At 44.2% G+C, this 18747-nt stretch overlaps 1 protein-coding gene across 2 annotated transcripts in view; it reads right to left on the bottom strand.

Annotated features, from left to right (window-relative positions):
* Positions 1-5544: 5544 nt before the first annotated feature.
* Positions 5545-18747, bottom strand: part of KDF1 (keratinocyte differentiation factor 1) — a 302442-nt gene continuing 289239 nt past the window's right edge. Inside the window, exons 3-4 of one of the 2 annotated variants that reach the window (XM_069622882.1) lie at positions 8192-8266; positions 5545-7994 (exon numbers count right to left, since the gene is read on the bottom strand). In XM_069622882.1, coding sequence (XP_069478983.1) covers positions 7912-7994; positions 8192-8266 — 158 coding nt within the window. In that variant the 3' untranslated portion in view covers positions 5545-7911. Of the gene's footprint in view, positions 7995-8190; positions 8267-9984; positions 10055-18747 lie in introns of those variants that run through there. The other variant, XR_011279598.1, reaches the window with a different exon arrangement.

Here is an 18747-nt window from a genome sequence, read left to right on the forward strand (position 1 = left end):
GTAGACATCACGAAGGATAACTTCACAAACGAACAGGTTCGAAGAACCGATAAAGAACAGAAACTCCAAAGAGTCGAGGCGCGCCGAGATCTCCGAAGCGAACACGTTTGTGGAAAAAAGTGAACTGAGGCTATGGGCGTCGTGTGTCCTACTTATAACATCCAGTGACGTCGGCCGTCGGAGGAGGTTCTCGAGAGCGGCGTAGCGACGCAGGACGCAGACACTGCAAGATTTTCCAAAGCAGCACAGATGTGGTAATTACTGTCATAGATATGGAATACGTCGGTGGACCCAATCCCCTTGAACTGTAGTTAGGCAGGGAGAGATAGAACTATCGCTATCCCCTTTGCCTTCTGTACTAAAAAGTTTCCTAGATTTATGCCAAAAATCTCTTCAGTACCCAAGTTCAATTCTAAAAAATCCATTTGTTACCCAAAGAGACAAGATAGAGAGGAAAAAAATCCAGCTCTGTCTGCCCCCCTCTCTCCTTAGTTGAGGTTCAAAAACCCAGAGGAGCATTATACATGCTCCGCTGAACTAACAACCATTAGTGTTTGTAGCCCCTCTCGCTTTCGTGTTAGTAAATATTGCTAGGGCAAGCAACTTTACCCCTCCTCTACTTGTTTAGTCCAACCTGGGATATACAGTGTGATTCTATCCAGAAGGTAGGGTGGAGCAGCACTAGGATGCAAAGATTTATTAGCGGAATTCTCTATTGTAATGGAAGCCACATCTGGATCCTGTGAATATCTTGGACACAATTACTTTTCCTACATCCAAAATACAATCAGCTTTGAGCCACCAGGAGTTTTCCAATAGGTTTCATTGAAGGACCTCCCGTGTGTAATCCAAGCAACTACTCTCTACGGCTTCCACTACTGCTTTACACATGTTCAGTGGAATGAATGGACAAATCATATATCCACCTGATATTTAAAAAAGTAGCCCTTCCAAATGGCATACAATGGCTTCCAAAACGCACATACAACCCGGGAGGCATTGAGGCGCTGTTGCAGGTACAAGTCAATTGGTCAGTCTACGACGTGCAGTCCTGTTATGTAACACAGCAGGGCTAGCATAGGTACATTTACAGCGGTTAATACTGCTTCATTAACATAGTGGGAAGGTCATACAAGTTAATCATACAGTACAGTGGAATAGTAGGGGAATAGTTCTGACGAGTAGGTGGGTAGGGGTAGTTAGGGGTTAAGAGAATAGTTGAGTTTTGAGTGATTTGCAAAAGACCCAGAAGGATTTCCCAGCTCTCAAAGTAAGGCAAGTTAATTCCAAAGTTTGGCAGCAGTGTAGGGGAATCTAGAGCCGCTGGCTTTGGATCTTTTTACTTTAGGCACAATTAGACGATCTGTGTAGGGGACCCTGGTGGGCTTAGTGGTGTGAACCTTGGTGATTCTTTGGGCGAGATATGAGGGTGCTGTATTTAAGAGGCACTTGTGGGCAATGGAGAGTTTTGAAAGTGATGTGCTCCCGAACGGGGGAGCCAGTGTGCTTCTCTTCTGGCTTTGGACATGTGTACTCTTTTCGGGATATCGAGGGCTGCTCTAAGAGCGTTGTTTTGTATGACTTAAAGTTTGTGGAAATTTCCAGTGTAGGTGCCTGTGAATAAGACATTGTAGTAGTCAATTATTTAGCCAATGTTTGGTAAGGAAGTTATTTTTGAAGCGAAAGGGTCTTGCAGCATTGAGGACCTTGGCGGCGTAGGCTGCTGAGGAGGCAATGGCGCTTACTTGTCTAGTCATAGTGAGTGAGACATCAAGACAGACTCCTGGAGTCTTTATTGAGGTTGAGACCGGGATTGTGCAATTGTCGATCTGGCAGGCGGCGTATTAATTATTGAGGACCTTAATGGCAATTCAGAGTGCCGACAATCAGGATTTCTGTTTTGTTGCTGCTGAGACAAAGGTGATTTGCTGCCATCAAAGCCCGAATTGTCGCAAAGATCTTGTTGAGGGTGTTGGAGTCATCAGTGTAGTTGCCAGAGTGTGGAATCAGGATTTGGGTATCGTCAGTATAGTCGGTGTAGATTATGCCGAGGGAGTCTATGATGTTGAAAAGTGGCCTGGTATAAGGTTGGGGCGATACAGGATCCTTGAGGTACTTCACAAGTGATGGGACAGGAATAAGCATTAGCAGTCTTTGAGAAGACCCTCATGACCCTTCCTTACAGGAAGGAGGCAATCCAGGCAGTTGCTGGTGGGGAGAAGTTGGCAAGGGTGGTGAGGTGGTGGCAGAGGATTTGGTGGTTCACCAAATCAAATGCAACAGAAAGGTCCAAGAGGAGGAGCAGATTCTTTAGGTCGAGAAGGGCAATGGTATTGTCTTACTGTTTTAAAGGTTTAGAAAAATCAGGGAGGAGATAGAGTGGGAGGAGAGATTCCTAGTGTTAGCAGGACCTTTTCTATCTTCCCTTGGCCAAGATGAAGCTAGCTACAATCCAACACGGCTAAGTCATTTAGGGTTCATAAATGTATGGTTAGATTTCAGTTTAGATGCAACAGCTATACAATGGTAAAGTAAAGAGGTAAGATTTTACTTCAAAAAAGTACAATTCCGGAATGGTGAATATAGTAAAACAAAAGTAGAGTAAGTCTGCTGATCCCTGCCCTAAAGCTAAAATGCTAAATTTGCACTGGGCAGGCGGTCCAAAACTGATACAGTAAGGAGCAAAAATGGCCTATCGCTGCTACAACCCAGAGCATCACCACCCAAAACATCAGTCATCTAAGTGCCTGCCTGAACTATAGTCACTTATGGATGTGCTACTCTATTAAAGCCATCAGAAACAGAATTCATACTCATTAGCTGCTCTATTTGCCTTCAGATTTACACCTGGCTAAACATGACTTGGAAGGCTAAATTCATAAGCTGTGTGTAAACGTGTTGGGTTTTCTCATTTGAAAAAGCTCAAGGACCACAAACAAAAATTCAATTAGCCTGTTTTCAAGAGATGGCTCTACAACAGATGAAAGAATACCCATTGCCAGTTATTTTCCATAGCACAGTACAGGCACTCGGCTGCCGACACATTGTTATGTTGTTCAGACCAGTTTTTCAATTCCAGAGTTTCCTAGATTAAAGCCTTCCATGCTACCACTTTACTTTGACCCATCAGTAGCCAAAAGACATTTGTTCAAATAGCTCCTTGCTGTAAAAGAGCAAAATTAGTTAATCTTTCCAGGCTACATTAACAGTATCCATCACTTAGAAGGCACTAAAAATCAACAAACCAAACTATATTGTGGACAAACTCTTAGCCTCCAGCTACATATCAACCACGAGAGGGGACCACCATATATGGTCCAACTTCAATTGGCTGGCAAAAAATAACCCACAAAGAAAGCATTAACCTGCTACCTGCCCAAACATTTTTTGCCAATTCAGGACACTTTCCCTCAAACTTTCTATTTGGAAAGCTATTTGGGACTATTTTAACCCTCTTGCAGATGAATACTTCCCTTTATCTCTGCTGACCATCCCTTTCTTTTCTGCACCACCACTCACCCCCTTTTTCCGCCACTTCTCTTCAACTAGAAGTCACTTTCTTCCGATGTGTAGTAGTTTAAGCTTAATGTCATGTGTTCAACATTTCTCTTTTTCGATTAAGCTTTACATTTATGTATATTTAATCAGCGGCTCACTGGAGCTTTGTCCCTGCTATAAAAGTAGGCAAAGAAAATAAAAACACATGGATCAGTCATGACCACCCCACCCATCAAACAAATGTTGTCCATCTTCTTATAAAGTGTGACGCTCCTCCCCCTTAACAGGAGAACATGCATGGCTTTCTTACTGAGCTCCTCTTCCTTTGTTATTGACGTATGTGTGCCAGCCCCACCAGTTGAAAAAAATTCCTTTATTGGGCAACTGGTGAATGCAAATTATCTCAGATGCCACCCTTGAGCAAATCACTACATAGAGCAAAGGTCCAGGGAGTTAGTAGGTAGAAGCATATATAGGGGCTTAATCTTGTGTTGTGCCAGACATACCAGACGCAGGCTACCAAGAATAGAAAACTTTTTTTCCAAGGAACATTAAATCCAATACTTTTCTGTTCCTAATATTCATTCTTGAAAACTGTTTTATGGAAACGGTTTTGGTGAACATTTCCTCCTAGCGGACAGCACGAAGCTTAGGCCGACATTTGCATATGGCTGGGGGAAAGGTAGTTTCAATGCCATATACAGCTGTGTCCTGCTCAAATGGAACATTTATATGATCCATGTTAATTAGGAACTTTTTATTACACTTTACACAGTCTAAAACAAGGAGGCATGACCTTGGATGACAACCAGGTAGTTACTGAAACCTACTACAAATACAACTCCTAAAAAGAAATATCTTGCAAAAGATGAACAAGTTGTATGTAGGCAGCAGACAAAGAAAATACCTTGGTGTGCCTACAAAGGCCTCTGCTCCAAACATTTAAGAGTTGTTTTACTGGGAGAATTTGAATGACATTTCTATTTTGTTTTATTGTGGATGCTTTGTTTTGACATTTAGCTGCCAGTTGGTATAGGCTATGCCGAGGGAGTCTAGGATGTTGAAAAGTGGACTGGTAAAGATACTGTAAAGGGTTGGGAGCGATGCAGGATCCTTGAGGTACTCCACAAGTGGAGGGAGAAGCATTAGCAGTCTCTGAGAAGACCCTCGTGACTCTTCCTTCCAAGAAGCAGGCGATCCAGGCGTTGCTGGTGGGGAGAAGTTCGCACAAACCTGCTCTGCTTTTCAGGCAAGAACTCTATAGGACAGTAATCTGTAAACTGTCACGGCCGATATTTTGGACTAAAACTCCCAGAGCCGTGCGGCATTGACCATATAGACTAGGATTAAGGGAGTTGTAGTCCCGAAAAATAAAATGTAGAACTAAAGGTTGCAGCTCCCTGTTGTAGGAAAATGGCTCCTGTCTGCCAGATGCTCCCCCACAGCTGATCTCTACTACTCGAAAGGATGTGCATTCACCTACTCCCATTCTTAGTCACACCATCCTGCGTCAAGGAGAAAATGCCCTTGCCACCCTTTACAGGCACATACTGCCTTCGCCCCTTTAGTTCTTTTTTCTCCTGGGAGACCGTTTTATTGCTGCTTTGTCCATGGCATTTTGCCTAAATAAAAAGTACATCAACATCTCCTACACTTCTTATGCTGAACATAAAACAGGTAAATGGAAGAATGAGAAAAGAGAATTCCCAGAGTAACTTTGTCAATCCTACTCTGCACCAAAACTTAAAGCTGCCAACAGCCACCCTCATTCTGAAAGGTCCCCTCCAGAAACAGTTAGCTAGATTGTGTGAAATAAGGTCTGGATAAACAGGAAAAAGGCCCCGCAGGAAGATTGCAGGCACACTGCTCAACTAGCCCCACGTATGCAGTACCTTGTCTGAAAATATATAGCTGCCAAAGAGCACATCAGATATCTTAGTACCCTGCTCTGTATTGCACAACCACACATTTGGGGCAACAAACTATCACTTCTAAAAACACTCTCCTATCACATACTACAAAATGAAACAATGGTGTACACTCCGATATCCATGACCTTGTTTATTTTGTTCTGGAATTTGTCTTTCCAGGTTATACAAATATGCAAATGCGTCATTTCCACGTTTACCTTATGGCAGCATCAGAGGAATTCTGCTAGCAACAGATATGTTCCCTTTTCCATGATTTGCTGAGGGCTGCAACAAAGGCACTGCTGGTTGCAAGGTCTCAGAAGGTGCAGCAAAAACGTAACCAATTAAAATGAATAGTCCAGTTGAAGTCCTGGCCAGTAAAAGAAGAGTCTAAATAAGCTGTGGTGGAAAAACTCTTATTGAGTACTTTTAAAAAGTAATACATGTTGTAAAGGTTGGTCACTGCATCATTGTCGATTCGATTACCTGCTAGTGAGGGTTCAGAGAGTGAATTGGCCAAGACAATTTAGCTATACAATACCCCCAGGCCCTCGATTTAAGGACTGTAGCGTAAAAGACATGGGAGGAGGGACAGCCAACAATCCTGGCCAGTCAACTTGCAAAATGGATGCAGACTGTGGATCTCAAGGCATGTGCAACACATGTGTTCGTTTTTCCAATGGTATTCAACATGTATAAGTCCCTGAACGCACACTTCTTCAGTATCGGATCGCTGATCATCTTAGACACTAAGTGCAGAAAGCTACAGAAATGGGAGTAGTTTGGCCTAGTGACCCTAAGGAATCGCCTTAGCCTAGCCGAAGGCAAGATTGGGCCTAATACATGCTATAGCACAAGCAGACCTACAGTTTTAGAGTGTCATGATTTTCCAGGTTACCGTTGTGCCACTTGGAGGTTCATTGTGCCTAGCTAAAAATACAGTGCCTTACTGTAGTACTAGCCTGGTTGTTCGGATTACATATAAACTCGTCCAAGGTGAACAGAACACAATTTAATTGGCTAAGCCAGTTACTTGAGTCACTCACTGGATATTTCCCAGTGTTTCGGTCTCACTTTGCAGGCCCTCTTTAATTAGCGTGTGCATCAAGACCCTCTTGCCTGCATCCTCTTTGAAGGTGGTGAATATCCTTGAGGGAGGAGGCAGGCTATGGAAGCTGATTTAGACCAGTTCTGGTTACCATAACGACTACTCACACCTGGAACATGATGCAGTCGTTCCAGTACCTTCACCACTAAACATCAAATCTGCCCAGCAAATTCTTTGGTGTGGTATCAGTGGGCTGTGTATCAGCTCAGAGACCTGCAGGCACAGGCTCACATCCTGGCAGGAACACCCTACATCTTTCCAAACCTACAACAATGGGGACCAATGGGCTGTAAAATATATGCCTCCATCAGTCAACACCTAGAATATATAAAGTCCCCATTTCAGCACGAGACATCACTGAACACTGTTTCTTAACCTTAATCCAAATCTGCCAAGCCCCTAGATCTTTCCAAACATCTGCCACAGGTCTCCCTCAAAGCTGTGCAGTAAGGTATTGGTTATATGGATTTTTAAGGTTAGGAAAAAGCACCAGGATGCACGTTACTAAGGCAAGGTAAACCTGAGGTTTGGCATAGAAGTTGGTGCTACCATAGACCAGGTATCCCAACTAATGGAACTAAATCTTCAATTGCAGCACCAATGCTATTCCAACACTACACCTGAATTAACAGTACTGCACACAAATCTAAATATCTCAAGACGCCTGTCAATTTGAAAATCAGTCAACATACCGTATTCCTGCACTGCATCGCCCTCATTCGCATGAGTAGGGAAAGGGTTACTGCACTCACAGAAGATTGAATCGATATCAATAAGAAATACCTTGTAAAGTGCATAGTTAGAAAAGGCATTCAGCCTGATAGACGAGAATGTCAACCCTCACAGAAGCAAACAAATTTTTAGCAGCCGTTTACTGCTGTCAAATGCCCGTCACCATGACAATGTCTTACAAAAAAAAGCTACAAAGTAAAAAGATGTCCATTTAAAAATAGAGAAAATTACACAATGGAAATTCATCAAAGCTACATATTTACATCAGCAATGGGTACAGAGCAAAGCCGCATTCCTGCAGGTGGGCTGATCTGGATGAAAGATTAAAAGAGGCACAGTGTTGAATCCTGAAGACAAGAGCCTTCTCCACACTTCACATTTCAGGTATTTGTGGTGTCCTTCCTACTTGCTGACCTAATTCAGCTCACTAGTATTCCCTGGTACAGTCTTGGCTGGTAAGGCACTGAAGCGGAGAGCCAGAGAAAACAGCATGACGAGGATAGCACCACACAAGTCCACACAGCTACTGCTGGTCCATAATAAGGTACAATTGGTGTTGCCTTTTCAGCAGAGCCACAGTCCCATTACATTGTGGGAGGCTTGGGATCGGGCCACGAAAACCACATCCCTGAAGTACAAGTTCAAAGCCCCTTACAAAGTCCATTAACAGTAAACTTTCAGCAGTGGTGCACCAGATGAATCAGTCTCAGTATCCTGGAAGGAGTCGTCTTTACCCGTTGGAGATCCTGGACAAAAAAGAAAAAAGATTTTTGTAACACTATTATTTTAATTATTTTCATGCCCTGGTGACGGAATTAGATTATGGAATGAGAAGTAGTAATGTGGAAACCATTGCATTAAAGTCGTTAATATTTAACTTCGCACTGTGGGATCTGAGTTCTTTGCTGCTCAGTATCCTCATCCAAAAACTACAAAATCTTACCTGGTGCACTGTAGGGCCTCATGTTTCGGGCTTCCACATCAGAGGAGGTTTCTTCAGATATCTGTACATTCAAATCTAGAAGGGAGAACAAACATATCATGGGAAATGCATCACTAACTTCTCTCAAGCAATAGACCCCCGTCACTAATGACAGTATTATGCTGGAAGGCCTAAGGAGGCAGCATTCATGTTTTCTTCAATTCGATACTTTATTTCGGCTTGTTGCCATAAAAACAAAACCTAAAATAGCACCAAAAAAAGGGAAAGCCCTTTACATAAAAATATAAATAATCCATATACAAATTCATCGAATTTTGAAAAGCATCAGAAAACAAAGTTGGCAGTTTGAATCTCCTCCTTCTCAAAGCTCTAGTTTAATTGTCCAATACAGCAAACACTACATTAGGAAAGGAAGAAATCCTACATAAAGCTCCTGCTTAAAAAAATGTTTTCCTACACCATGATTCTTTAAGCACAATTAGAGCTCCCCCTCGAATTCGAAAGTAAAACAGGCAAATAAACATAAAATGCTGTACAGATTCCATCATGTGCGTGCAGAACAGGCATCACGCGTTTCCTGTTTTGTTCCAAACATTAATAAGTGGGGCAAACAGAAGAATAGATCTTAATTTCATAAACCGAGTACACGCAAATGGGATTTTTATATCCATCAAATTATTTTCGAGGCCCCACATGGTTTTGCTCAACAAAAAATTCCAACCGCCCACCAAAGATAGGCAGTGAGTTGTTTTGAGGAAACACATTCTCAATAAGCCTCCTTGATAATATCCGAGGCATTCCTTTGCAAATACCAAGGTTCAAATATAAATGTGACCCAAGTTCAATCTAATGTAAACTAACCACGGAAGGTTGGTTGCCTTCTTGCAACTCAAATCCATAAGTGGCTCACAATAACAAACAAGCTCCTCATTTTGCCACATTTTTGCCCATTACAACAGGGGTTTGATCTTTACCATTGCACCAATACATTTTAGGTTTAATTCCAGGAGGACAAATGTAGTGGGTGCACACGTTAGGAGATTAAGAAGTCTTTTTTAAAGATATTTTCAATTACAATGAAAAGGCCAATTTTACTATGGCCCCACAGTTTTGCACCAGAGCTTGTAGCCCCAACCGCCTGCGACCTATATAACTCTAAAGCAGGGTTTACAACATTGTTCCCATACTTTTTGGAAAAATTAGCCAATTTTTGTTTTTCTTTTTCTTTTCTACATTTAAATAGCGCACTAAGCCTGAGACATCTACGGGATAATGCCCACTTGCCATTACTGGCCAAACGAAAGCCTAGGTAATCTCTACCTCAATTCCTTTAATTAATACAGTTAAATCAGTGAATATCTTCATTTCTTTTCCCACAGCGCATTCATTTTCTTTTAAGTTTGTTCAGTTATATTTACAGTTAAACCCTTCTTATCGCCGAATGCCATAACTGTTCTCCTAGTTTCTTCAGCCAACTTGGCGTGTGGGAGACAAGCATAGCATTGTCTGCATATATAAGGATATTAATCTTGTCCTCCCGCTAGCTTAGACGCATCTGAATATTCTTTTTCCCCCCCTTATACATTTATTACATTTTCAATATAATACAAACAATAGAAATCCGAACAAGTAACCAACAGAACATCAAGAACAAAACATTGAGATAGTGGTGGGAGAGCCCATGGACTGTGGTGGGGCGGGGAGAGCCCATGGACTGGGCTAGGAGTGGGATGAGGGATGTCGGAACGGGATGCAGCAACAGCACGCAATAGTTCAAAGCCTTTTGGACTTACTATCCATTTGGCATTTTTTGGGGGTTCCCGGACTGTCCACAGGCGGGTCCAGGTCAAAGTTTGAAGACCACTGATATAGAGGAAGAAAAGAAAAAGAAGCCAAAAAAATAAAAGGAGAGAGAAGAAGAAAGAAAGAAAGAAGTGAGGAATTTTAAGTGTGCAACTCATTAAAAACATCCCAAATGTCTGTATTTATCTACTTTTTTCATGACCTGGTAAGTTACTTTTTCTCCACATGAAAGAATCGACTAGTCATGTAACCAGTCATCTACGCAAGGTCTAGGGTCACTCTTCCAGCATTTCCAAATCTGCTTCTTGGCCACCAATAGTCCTCTATATGCCCAGAAAAGGGAGTCAACAGACAGCGGAAAACCTACCGAAAACAAAACCAGCTCATATAACAAAGGATTACCTGTAATCGAAAGGACCAACACGAGGTCCATTCGCTGCAAGACATCTTCCCAAAAAACATTGCATTTTTTAACAAGTCCCAAACATATTCTGAACTTAACCAACATCTGACTTACAATTCCAGCATGCATTATCCTGAACAAGGTTACACTGTTTCATTTGTGAAGTGGGCCAATAAATACAATGCAAAATCTGCTGTTGTGTAAACCTCAGATCTAGGTCAAGCTTAAACCTATGCGGGCTAGTGCAGATGCGTTTCACCATCAGAAATCTAAAGACCCAAATCTGAGCACCATATTGCCCTACCATGATCAGAGGCTGTGTAAACACCTATCGGAAGAAGAAGTTTGTACAGGAATGAGGCTGAAAGAGGTGTGCTCCTGGCCAAATGCATTACAAGGGTGACATCATGCAAAGCAGCGTTCAAGGGTGACAAACTCTTAAAAGCTTCAGAAAGCACACGATATCGGCGATACACGAATAGTCGCAACTTATTTTTGAACCGCAGGAACTCGAAGGCAAGCATAGAAACACCATCATGGACTTGCCCCAATTTCCAAATACCTGCAGATTGCCAAGAGGACCAGCAAAGTGCACGGTTGTCGATCCATCCGTATAGCCGGGTTCTTCCATAGAGAAGAATCCAAGCACAAGAGATATTTCATGCCAGAACTCTCACCTCTTTTTCCATTCCTTCAAATATGTTTAACAAACGGCAGGGTCTGATCAACAGCCAACCTTTTATCCATGCCAAGCAGGCAATCCAGTGGGACAGGGGGAACAGAAGTTTTCTCAATATTGACCCAATTTGGGCAACCAACCATATCATCCCTTAACCAAAAATGTAGTGTGCGCAAAGTGAATGCTCTATGATATAAAGCAACATTGGGGAAACCAAAGCCACTCAAGCGTACAGGATTCATGAGAACATCTTTAGGGATCATCTCTCACCATCTCCCCACAAGTAATTGCAGGAAACATGTCACAAAGAGATTCTCCCCACAAGGGAAGAGGGAGCATACTGATTATATAAAGCAGTTTAGGAAGCAGGGCCATCTTGATCACATTAACTTTTCCACCTTAACCTCCCCCACTTTAAACATAGTATACCGATTTCAGAAAACTTAGACCGGATATTTGAGCCAGTATGCTACTAACTTGTCTGGAAACATGTATACCCAAGTACTTAAACCCATCCTTCGCCCATACTTCCCCGCTCTACACCAAGAAGTCCCCTATGACATGAGGTAGAGATGGGAAAGACCAACATTTTAGAAAAACAAGTTACTTATCCCAGGTAACATTTTCAATTGGATGTTCCTCCCACATATTCCTCAGCTTTAAATGTCTTCCCTTACAGCTTGAGCTGCTTCGAAAAAAGAGCTTGCTGCGTGTCGGTGCAGTTGACTATGTCCCTCGAGGGCCTCCGTCTCGAGGTCGGCATCATCACGGGTATATAGAACACGCTCATTGCCCGTTAGTTTCAGTTCTGTTTTTACGCCTTCTTCCCACAAGATTACCGGCATTAGCTTATCCAAGACAGAATCAGACAATGAAGGAGCGTATGGTGTAATGCACAGAAAATCTACTGCAGGGTAGGCTAGGAGGGTTGATGAGAAATATGTGGGAGGAACATCCTATCGAAAGAACGTTACCAGGGGTAAGTAACTTGTTCTTTGAATGGATCGTGTCCCCCCCCACGGAGTCCTCATCTTTAGCTAGGCTCCCAAAGCAGTGTACGAGTTGGAGGAGGGAGTAAGCATTTTCCAATTAATTTATTCTCAAGTTGTGTCATAGACAGAACGTAAAACTGCCTTTGCAAATCCTCCTTTCTGGCCTGAAAATTAATCCAGGCAGTAGTATGATGTTAATGTATGAATAGTAGACCAAATGGCTACTGCACAAATATTTATGGGCACCCCTCTTTTTAAAGCAGAAGACGTAGTCATGCCCCTTGTGGAGTGAGCCCAGAGGCCTTCTGAGGGATCCTTTCCTGCAAATCTATAGCATTCTGTAGTGCCCAGGATTATCCATCTGGATAATGTTTGTTTTGTAACCGCTAGACCTAACTTGTATCCGGTGTATCCCACAAATAGTTAGTTAGTCTTGTCTTATTTTTGCCATACGTGATATGTAAAAACTAAGTGCTTTCTCTGTGTCTAGTCTGTGTAGCCTTTCCTCCTCTTTGCTAGGATGCGGATAGAACGTTGGTAACACAATCTTTTGAGCGATGTGAAAATCTGATACAATCCTCAGAAGAAACGTAGGCTTAACCTTTAGAACAACTTTGTCCTTATAAAAAGTTGTAAATGGAGGTTTACTGGATAGGGCCTGTATCTCATTCACCCTACGGACTGATGTTGACACGACTAATGAGATGGTCTTAAAAGTCAGAAGTCCGGTCCTATCGGTCCTTTGGGCGTCGTGGAGACCAAACAGGGACAACAAGTTACTCTCATCATGGCCCTCCCCACTGTCTTCCTTGTGGGGTCCTCCGCTTGATTTGGGGACCAGAGGTTTTCGGGGGACGCAGTCGTGGTCAGACCAGGGACTTGAGAGGGCCGCACAATTGTTTAACCAGGGAGGTTTTATTGATTTTGCCCGACTATCAGAAGTGCTTCCGGAGAAGCCTCTCTCTATCTTATTATTTGCGTCTTAAGGGTATTCTTACTCAAGTGGACTGGGTGGCTTCCCTGTCCCGTCATTTGACCTCTTTTGAAAAAATCTTTGTGGAAGCCAAGTCTAAGAAGGGGTCTCTCTCTAAAATCTACAATGTGCTAATTACGGCTAATTTGGAGGGTAGGCAGACGTTCAGGGTTGCATGGGAGGAGAGACTGGGCACAACCCTTGATGATCATGCTTGGGACTCTGTTTTCAGGTCAGTTTTTGGGGGGAAGCTCTATACTGCAGCCATGGAGCACAACTTTAAGATTCTCCACTTTTGGCACCGGCCGCCCGTTTCCTTGTCCAAAATGTTTCCCGGTGTATCTCCTAGGTGTCCTAGGGCTTGTGCTGGTAGAGGGACCTGGTTCCACATGTGGTGGGAGTGTCCAGTTATACAGGTCTACTGGACGGAGTTGCTAAGTTGGATCAAGGACATCCTAGGAACCGGTCCCTCCCTTCATCCCATGGAGATTCTTTTGGGTACCCCTAGACCCGAGTGCGAGGAATTACATTTTTCTAGGGTGGTGGGTGCAATGTTGAGGGCTGGGAGAATGGCGCTGGCCCAGAAGTGGCAAAGTTCTCAGGCCCCAACGAAATCGGAATGATTTAATAAACTTTTGGCAATTTTTACGTACGAGAAACTCGCAGCCATTGTCAATGATAACATGTCCTCTTTTTTGCATGATTGGACTACTGTGCTTTTGAGTGCAGACTGTGAAGCCTTGAGGCTCTAAGACCTTGGGCCTTGCATGGAGCTTGATGATGGGAGGGTGGAGTGGGATTCGGTCTTCAAATGGAATGTGACACCTGATGTTTTGTGTCTATATGGGACCGTGCCGATAGAGATATGTTGCTAAACAGCCTTAACTGGTTCTGAGTCTTTGTCCCAGCCCTGGTGTACCTTTTGCTTCTGTCCTGTTGAACCCTGTGGAGCTCAATGTTCGAGGGGGAGGGTGTGTTGTGAGGGGTAGGAGGGTGAGGAGGGGAAGGGGTATATATGTTGTCTAGTTTGAGACCTTTCTTTGATTATATGAGTGTTGTTTTTGATGTTGAATAAATGTAATAAATACAAAGTGAAAAAAAAAAAAATCAGAAGTCTCAGTGGACATGAGTAGAGCGGCACAAATGGAGCTCACACATGACATATCAGTCCAAGAGTAAAATCCCAAATTGGATTCTGAAATGGTGTACAAGGGAACACATTACAGAGCCAATTTAGAAATTGTATAAATCGGTGGCATTTTGAAATATGAAACTTCTTCTAAAGTGTGCTTAAAGATCAAAAGCGCCACCAAGTACCCCTTGATGGTTCCAATCTGGAGCCCCAGATTTGGCAGATGTAATAAGAAAGAAATAAGAAAGACAACACCATAAGTGTATCGTACTGAAAAGGGTGAACATTATTGTATCTTCACCAGCTGCATAACTTGTCCCATGGCAGCAGTACAAGTATTTTGTTGCTGGCCTTCTGGCCGAAAGCAAAATCTCCATTACATCATCTGGGAGCTCCCAAACTTTATTTCTCAACCTCTCAGAAATCTGAAGGTCGAGTGTCTTGACCTCGGTATAGAGAATCCGGCCCGCCTCTCACGGGATAAGGTCCTTTCTTTGTGGAAGACGCATTGGAGGGCAGATGGACATGTCCAGAATTTCCGGGTACGACATCCTCCTGGACCAATCCGGAGCAATTAGGATCATGGATTTCCCAAACTTTCTCAACCTCCTGATGACTTGAGGAACGACAGGGACTGGAGGAAATGCAAACAGGAGTGGTAACTCCCAGTCCACTATGAACACGTCCCCCTGTTGAGGTAGTACATGGCCACTATGTTGTCTATCATTGACAGGACATTCTTTCCCCATACAGAGGGCAAAAGGGCCTTCAGTGCTAGACTGATTGCCCTCAGCTCCAAAAGGTTGAGGAGTAGTTTGGACTCCATTGGAGACCATCGACCATCAGATTGTTGGCATGGGCTCCCCACCCTGCGAGTTAGGCGTCCGTAACTACTGTCATCTCCGGCCATGACTACAAAAAAGGTTCTCCCTTCAGAATATTGTCCTTGCAGGCCCACCACAGGAGATCCTGTGCGACCCTGCTCGGAACCTGAAGTAGATCTGATATCTTGCCTGAGAACTGTGACCACTGTGTTCTAAGGGCCCATTGGAGGGATCTCATCCTCAGGTGAGCCTCCGGCACCAGGAAAATGCAGGATGCCATGAGGCCGAGCAACCTCAAAAAGTCGAAGGCCAGAAGATGCTGGATACTCCAGAATTTGGTTACCATCTGCAGAACGTGTTGAGCCCTAACCTTGGGTGGCAAGCCTTTTACCCGAGGACGCATCTAGGACTGCTCCGATGAACTGGAGTCTTTGAGATGGTATCATGTGGGACTTCTTGAAATTGAGGGACAAGCCCTGTCGGGAGAGAGTGGCAGGTTATGCCGAGATGCTCTAGGACCTATTCGGGACAACGGGCCCTTATCAGCCAATCGTCTCGGGAGGGGTAGATGTGAATCCCCTCCTCTCCTGAGGTTTGCTGCCATCACCACCATCAATTTGGTGAAAACCCTTGGGGCGGAGGTCAGCTCGAATAGCAGAACCTGAAATTGATAAAGAGAACCGGCAATGGCAAACCTCAGGTACTTTCTGTGCTTGTGATGGATAGGCACGCAAAAGTGCGCATCCTGAAGGTCCAATGGCACCATCCAATCCTGAAGCTGGAGGGCTTGAATAATATGAGAAAGGGTGACCATTTAAACTTGTCCTTCCTGAGGAATTTGTTCAAACATCTCAAGTCCAAGATGGGTCTCAATCCTCCATCCTTCTTGGGGATTAGGAAATAAGGAAAATACCACCCTCTGTTCCTCTCCATCACAGGTAGTGGTTCTATAGCACCTCTCTCTAGCAGGCTCAAAATCTCCTGTAAAAGGAACAGATCCAGAACTTTGAACACGTGGCTCCCCGGTGGATGATCCCGAGGCCGCCATAAAAAGGGGAGGCAATAGGCCTGGGTTACTGTTTACAATGCCCGAGCATCTGAAGTGATACCACGCCATTCTTGCAGATGCTGGGGGAGTCTGCCTCCAACTGGGGATGTGGGTAAAGGCCTCAGAGGTTTTGAGATGGCCTAAGCAGTGGCTGTGTGTAAAGTAGCCATTGCTTGGGCGGACTTGGCACCTCTCCCCCATCCACCACGAGGGACCTTTCTTTGGCCCCTTTGACCTGCCAGACCTATCGCTCTTCCAAATGAGGAGTAGTAACGAAAGGTCATACCCCCTCCAAGCTGGTCGACTCTGGTTTGATGGTTGTGGCTGTCCGATAGCAGTGCCAAGCAATTTGTCTGCCGCCTTTGGGGTCTGCAGCTTCTTCAGGCTCTCATCAATCTTGCTGCCAAACAGCCGATAGCCGTCAAAGGGCATGTTGAGTAGTCTGGACTGCACGTCCGGTGCAAATCCAGACTTCCACAACCACGCAAACCTGCGTATCACTGTGCTCACCACCATGGCTCTGCTGATGCTGTCTGCAGAGTCCAACCTGACTGGTGAGACTCACACATAGCCTCCTTTCCGTCTCTCACCATGTTCAGGAAGCCGTCTTTGTTCCCCTACGGGAATGTGTTTAGCTGCCATGGAGATGCAGTCCCACAAAGTGAACGAGAACTTTGAAAGCGTGCAAGTGGCATTGTTTGATTTTAGCGCCATGCTTCCAGCAGAAAACACCTTTGCCATTGCATTGAAGCGGTTATCGTCCCTATTTGACGGTACAATGGGGGTATGCCGCTTGCTTCGACATGGAAGTAGCTGCCTGAACTACCAAGGTTTCGGGTGTCTGGATAAGTAACCCGGATCACTGCTCGATGCTCTGTATTTTTTGGAAAGGTTTTTGTTGACCGCCGAACTTGAATCCAGTGCTTCCCTATTGGCGTTAACCCTCTTATGTAGTGCAATATGAAAGGCTAATACAGGATTCTTTTATGATCCCTTATCCAAAATGTCGGTACGGTCATCTTGTTCAAATGGGGGACCAGGCCTGCCCCATACCAAAAATTCAAATCACACTAGACATTAGTTGTCTATAGAAAGCATGCTCTGCTGGGTCTGGCTTGCCAAATTCCAACTCCGGCGATGTATCTGTGCCACTTGCTGACTGCATTTTCATAAAGGTCCATCATTCTGGATTCCTCCGAAATGAGGGCCTCAGGAACTTTAAGTGTTCCAAACTCTAGTCAGAAAGGGGGCGAGTCTTGGTCAGAAGTTTATGTTCTTCATAAATGGACGATAAATATCTAAAGAAATCCTTCCTAGGAAGTGGTTTGTAGGACTTCTCTAACTCCTTTGATGTAATCGAAGTTTTCAATGACGATGGAGTCAATGACTTCAACAGTTTTGGTGTCGATGGAGCCCTCGAAGGACTCGATCCCCAACTCGATGGGAGTCTTTGACGGATGAGGACTGGTCGTGTCGAGACCACACCAGTTCTCAAGGGGTTTCTGGCTTGTCACCAGGGTGCACAGGATTGGGCCTTAGACATTTCCTTGTCAGCTTTTGGTGGCGCGACAAGAGCATGGGGTTTGGTCTTGGAGCCCGGGCCGACTTCTCAAATATTTCCATCATTTTCCATCTCAATACCTCCCATTCGGCTGGAGTCACCGACATACTAGGGCAGGCTATTTTCCTTTCTGGCGAGTAATCAGATGAAGTGGAAGGAGACCTGTGGTGCCTTTTCTTCATTTTTTTAATGAAGACTAGGAGTGGTGTGAACTGTTCCTGGAGCAAGATCGTTCTTTGGACATCTTCGTCCATGGAGAGTCGCCATTCGACTTCTCTGACGAGTGCCTTTTCGAGGGGGATTTCATAGGGGGCCAAGCAGCTGCTAACTTTCTCTTATGCTCCTTCAAAGCCTTAACCGTCATGGACTGGCAAGACCCACAATCTCCCATCCTGCGTTTGACACCAAGGCACCATAAGCGAACCGTTTGAGGATCTGTAATGGACATCTTGGTACCCCAGTCATAATACCTTCTTAAACCCAGTCTTTGGGGTCGATGAAGCCGATGACAAGGCCATTTCTCTCGATGTTGCAATTTCTGAAGAAACCAAAAAGCGTGCCATAACCTTCGAAGCTGAGCTATCGCTGAAAAGCGCAACTGAAACCAACTGGCGCTGCATGTGTTATACATACCCGTGATAAAGTCGACCTCGAGACGGAGGCCCTCAAGGGACATCAAGTCGATTGCACCGACGCACAGAGCCCTATGACGAAAATGTTTCTTCCTAAGCAGCTAAAGCTGGAAGGGAAGAGGAGGATTACGTGGAAGGACACAATCCATTTGAAACAACTGTATAATCTGACACTTGGCCAAACGATTGTAGAGTTGAAAGTAATTCCCTAAACGAAGATCCAGGATCAGAGAGTAAACCTCGCAGGTCGTCTGCATATAGGAGCACCTAAGAGATGCAGTTACCCATCAAAATTACCTTAATATCTGCATTCTCCCCGATAGTGATAGCCAAGGGTAATATAAAGAGATCAAATAAAAGGGGTGAGAGATGACATCACTGCCTCGTACCTCTATGAATAGAGAAACACTCAGACAACCATTCACCACTACAACTGCCTCGCCATCCTTCTAAAGCGCATTGAAAAATTGAAAAAACCGTGTTCCGCAGTTCACCAAGATCAATAATAT

The sequence above is a fragment of the Ambystoma mexicanum genome, chromosome 11 (genome assembly GCF_040938575.1).
Source record: "Ambystoma mexicanum isolate Mex_15411 chromosome 11, UKY_AmexF1_1, whole genome shotgun sequence".
Classification (NCBI taxonomy): domain Eukaryota; kingdom Metazoa; phylum Chordata; class Amphibia; order Caudata; family Ambystomatidae; genus Ambystoma; species Ambystoma mexicanum.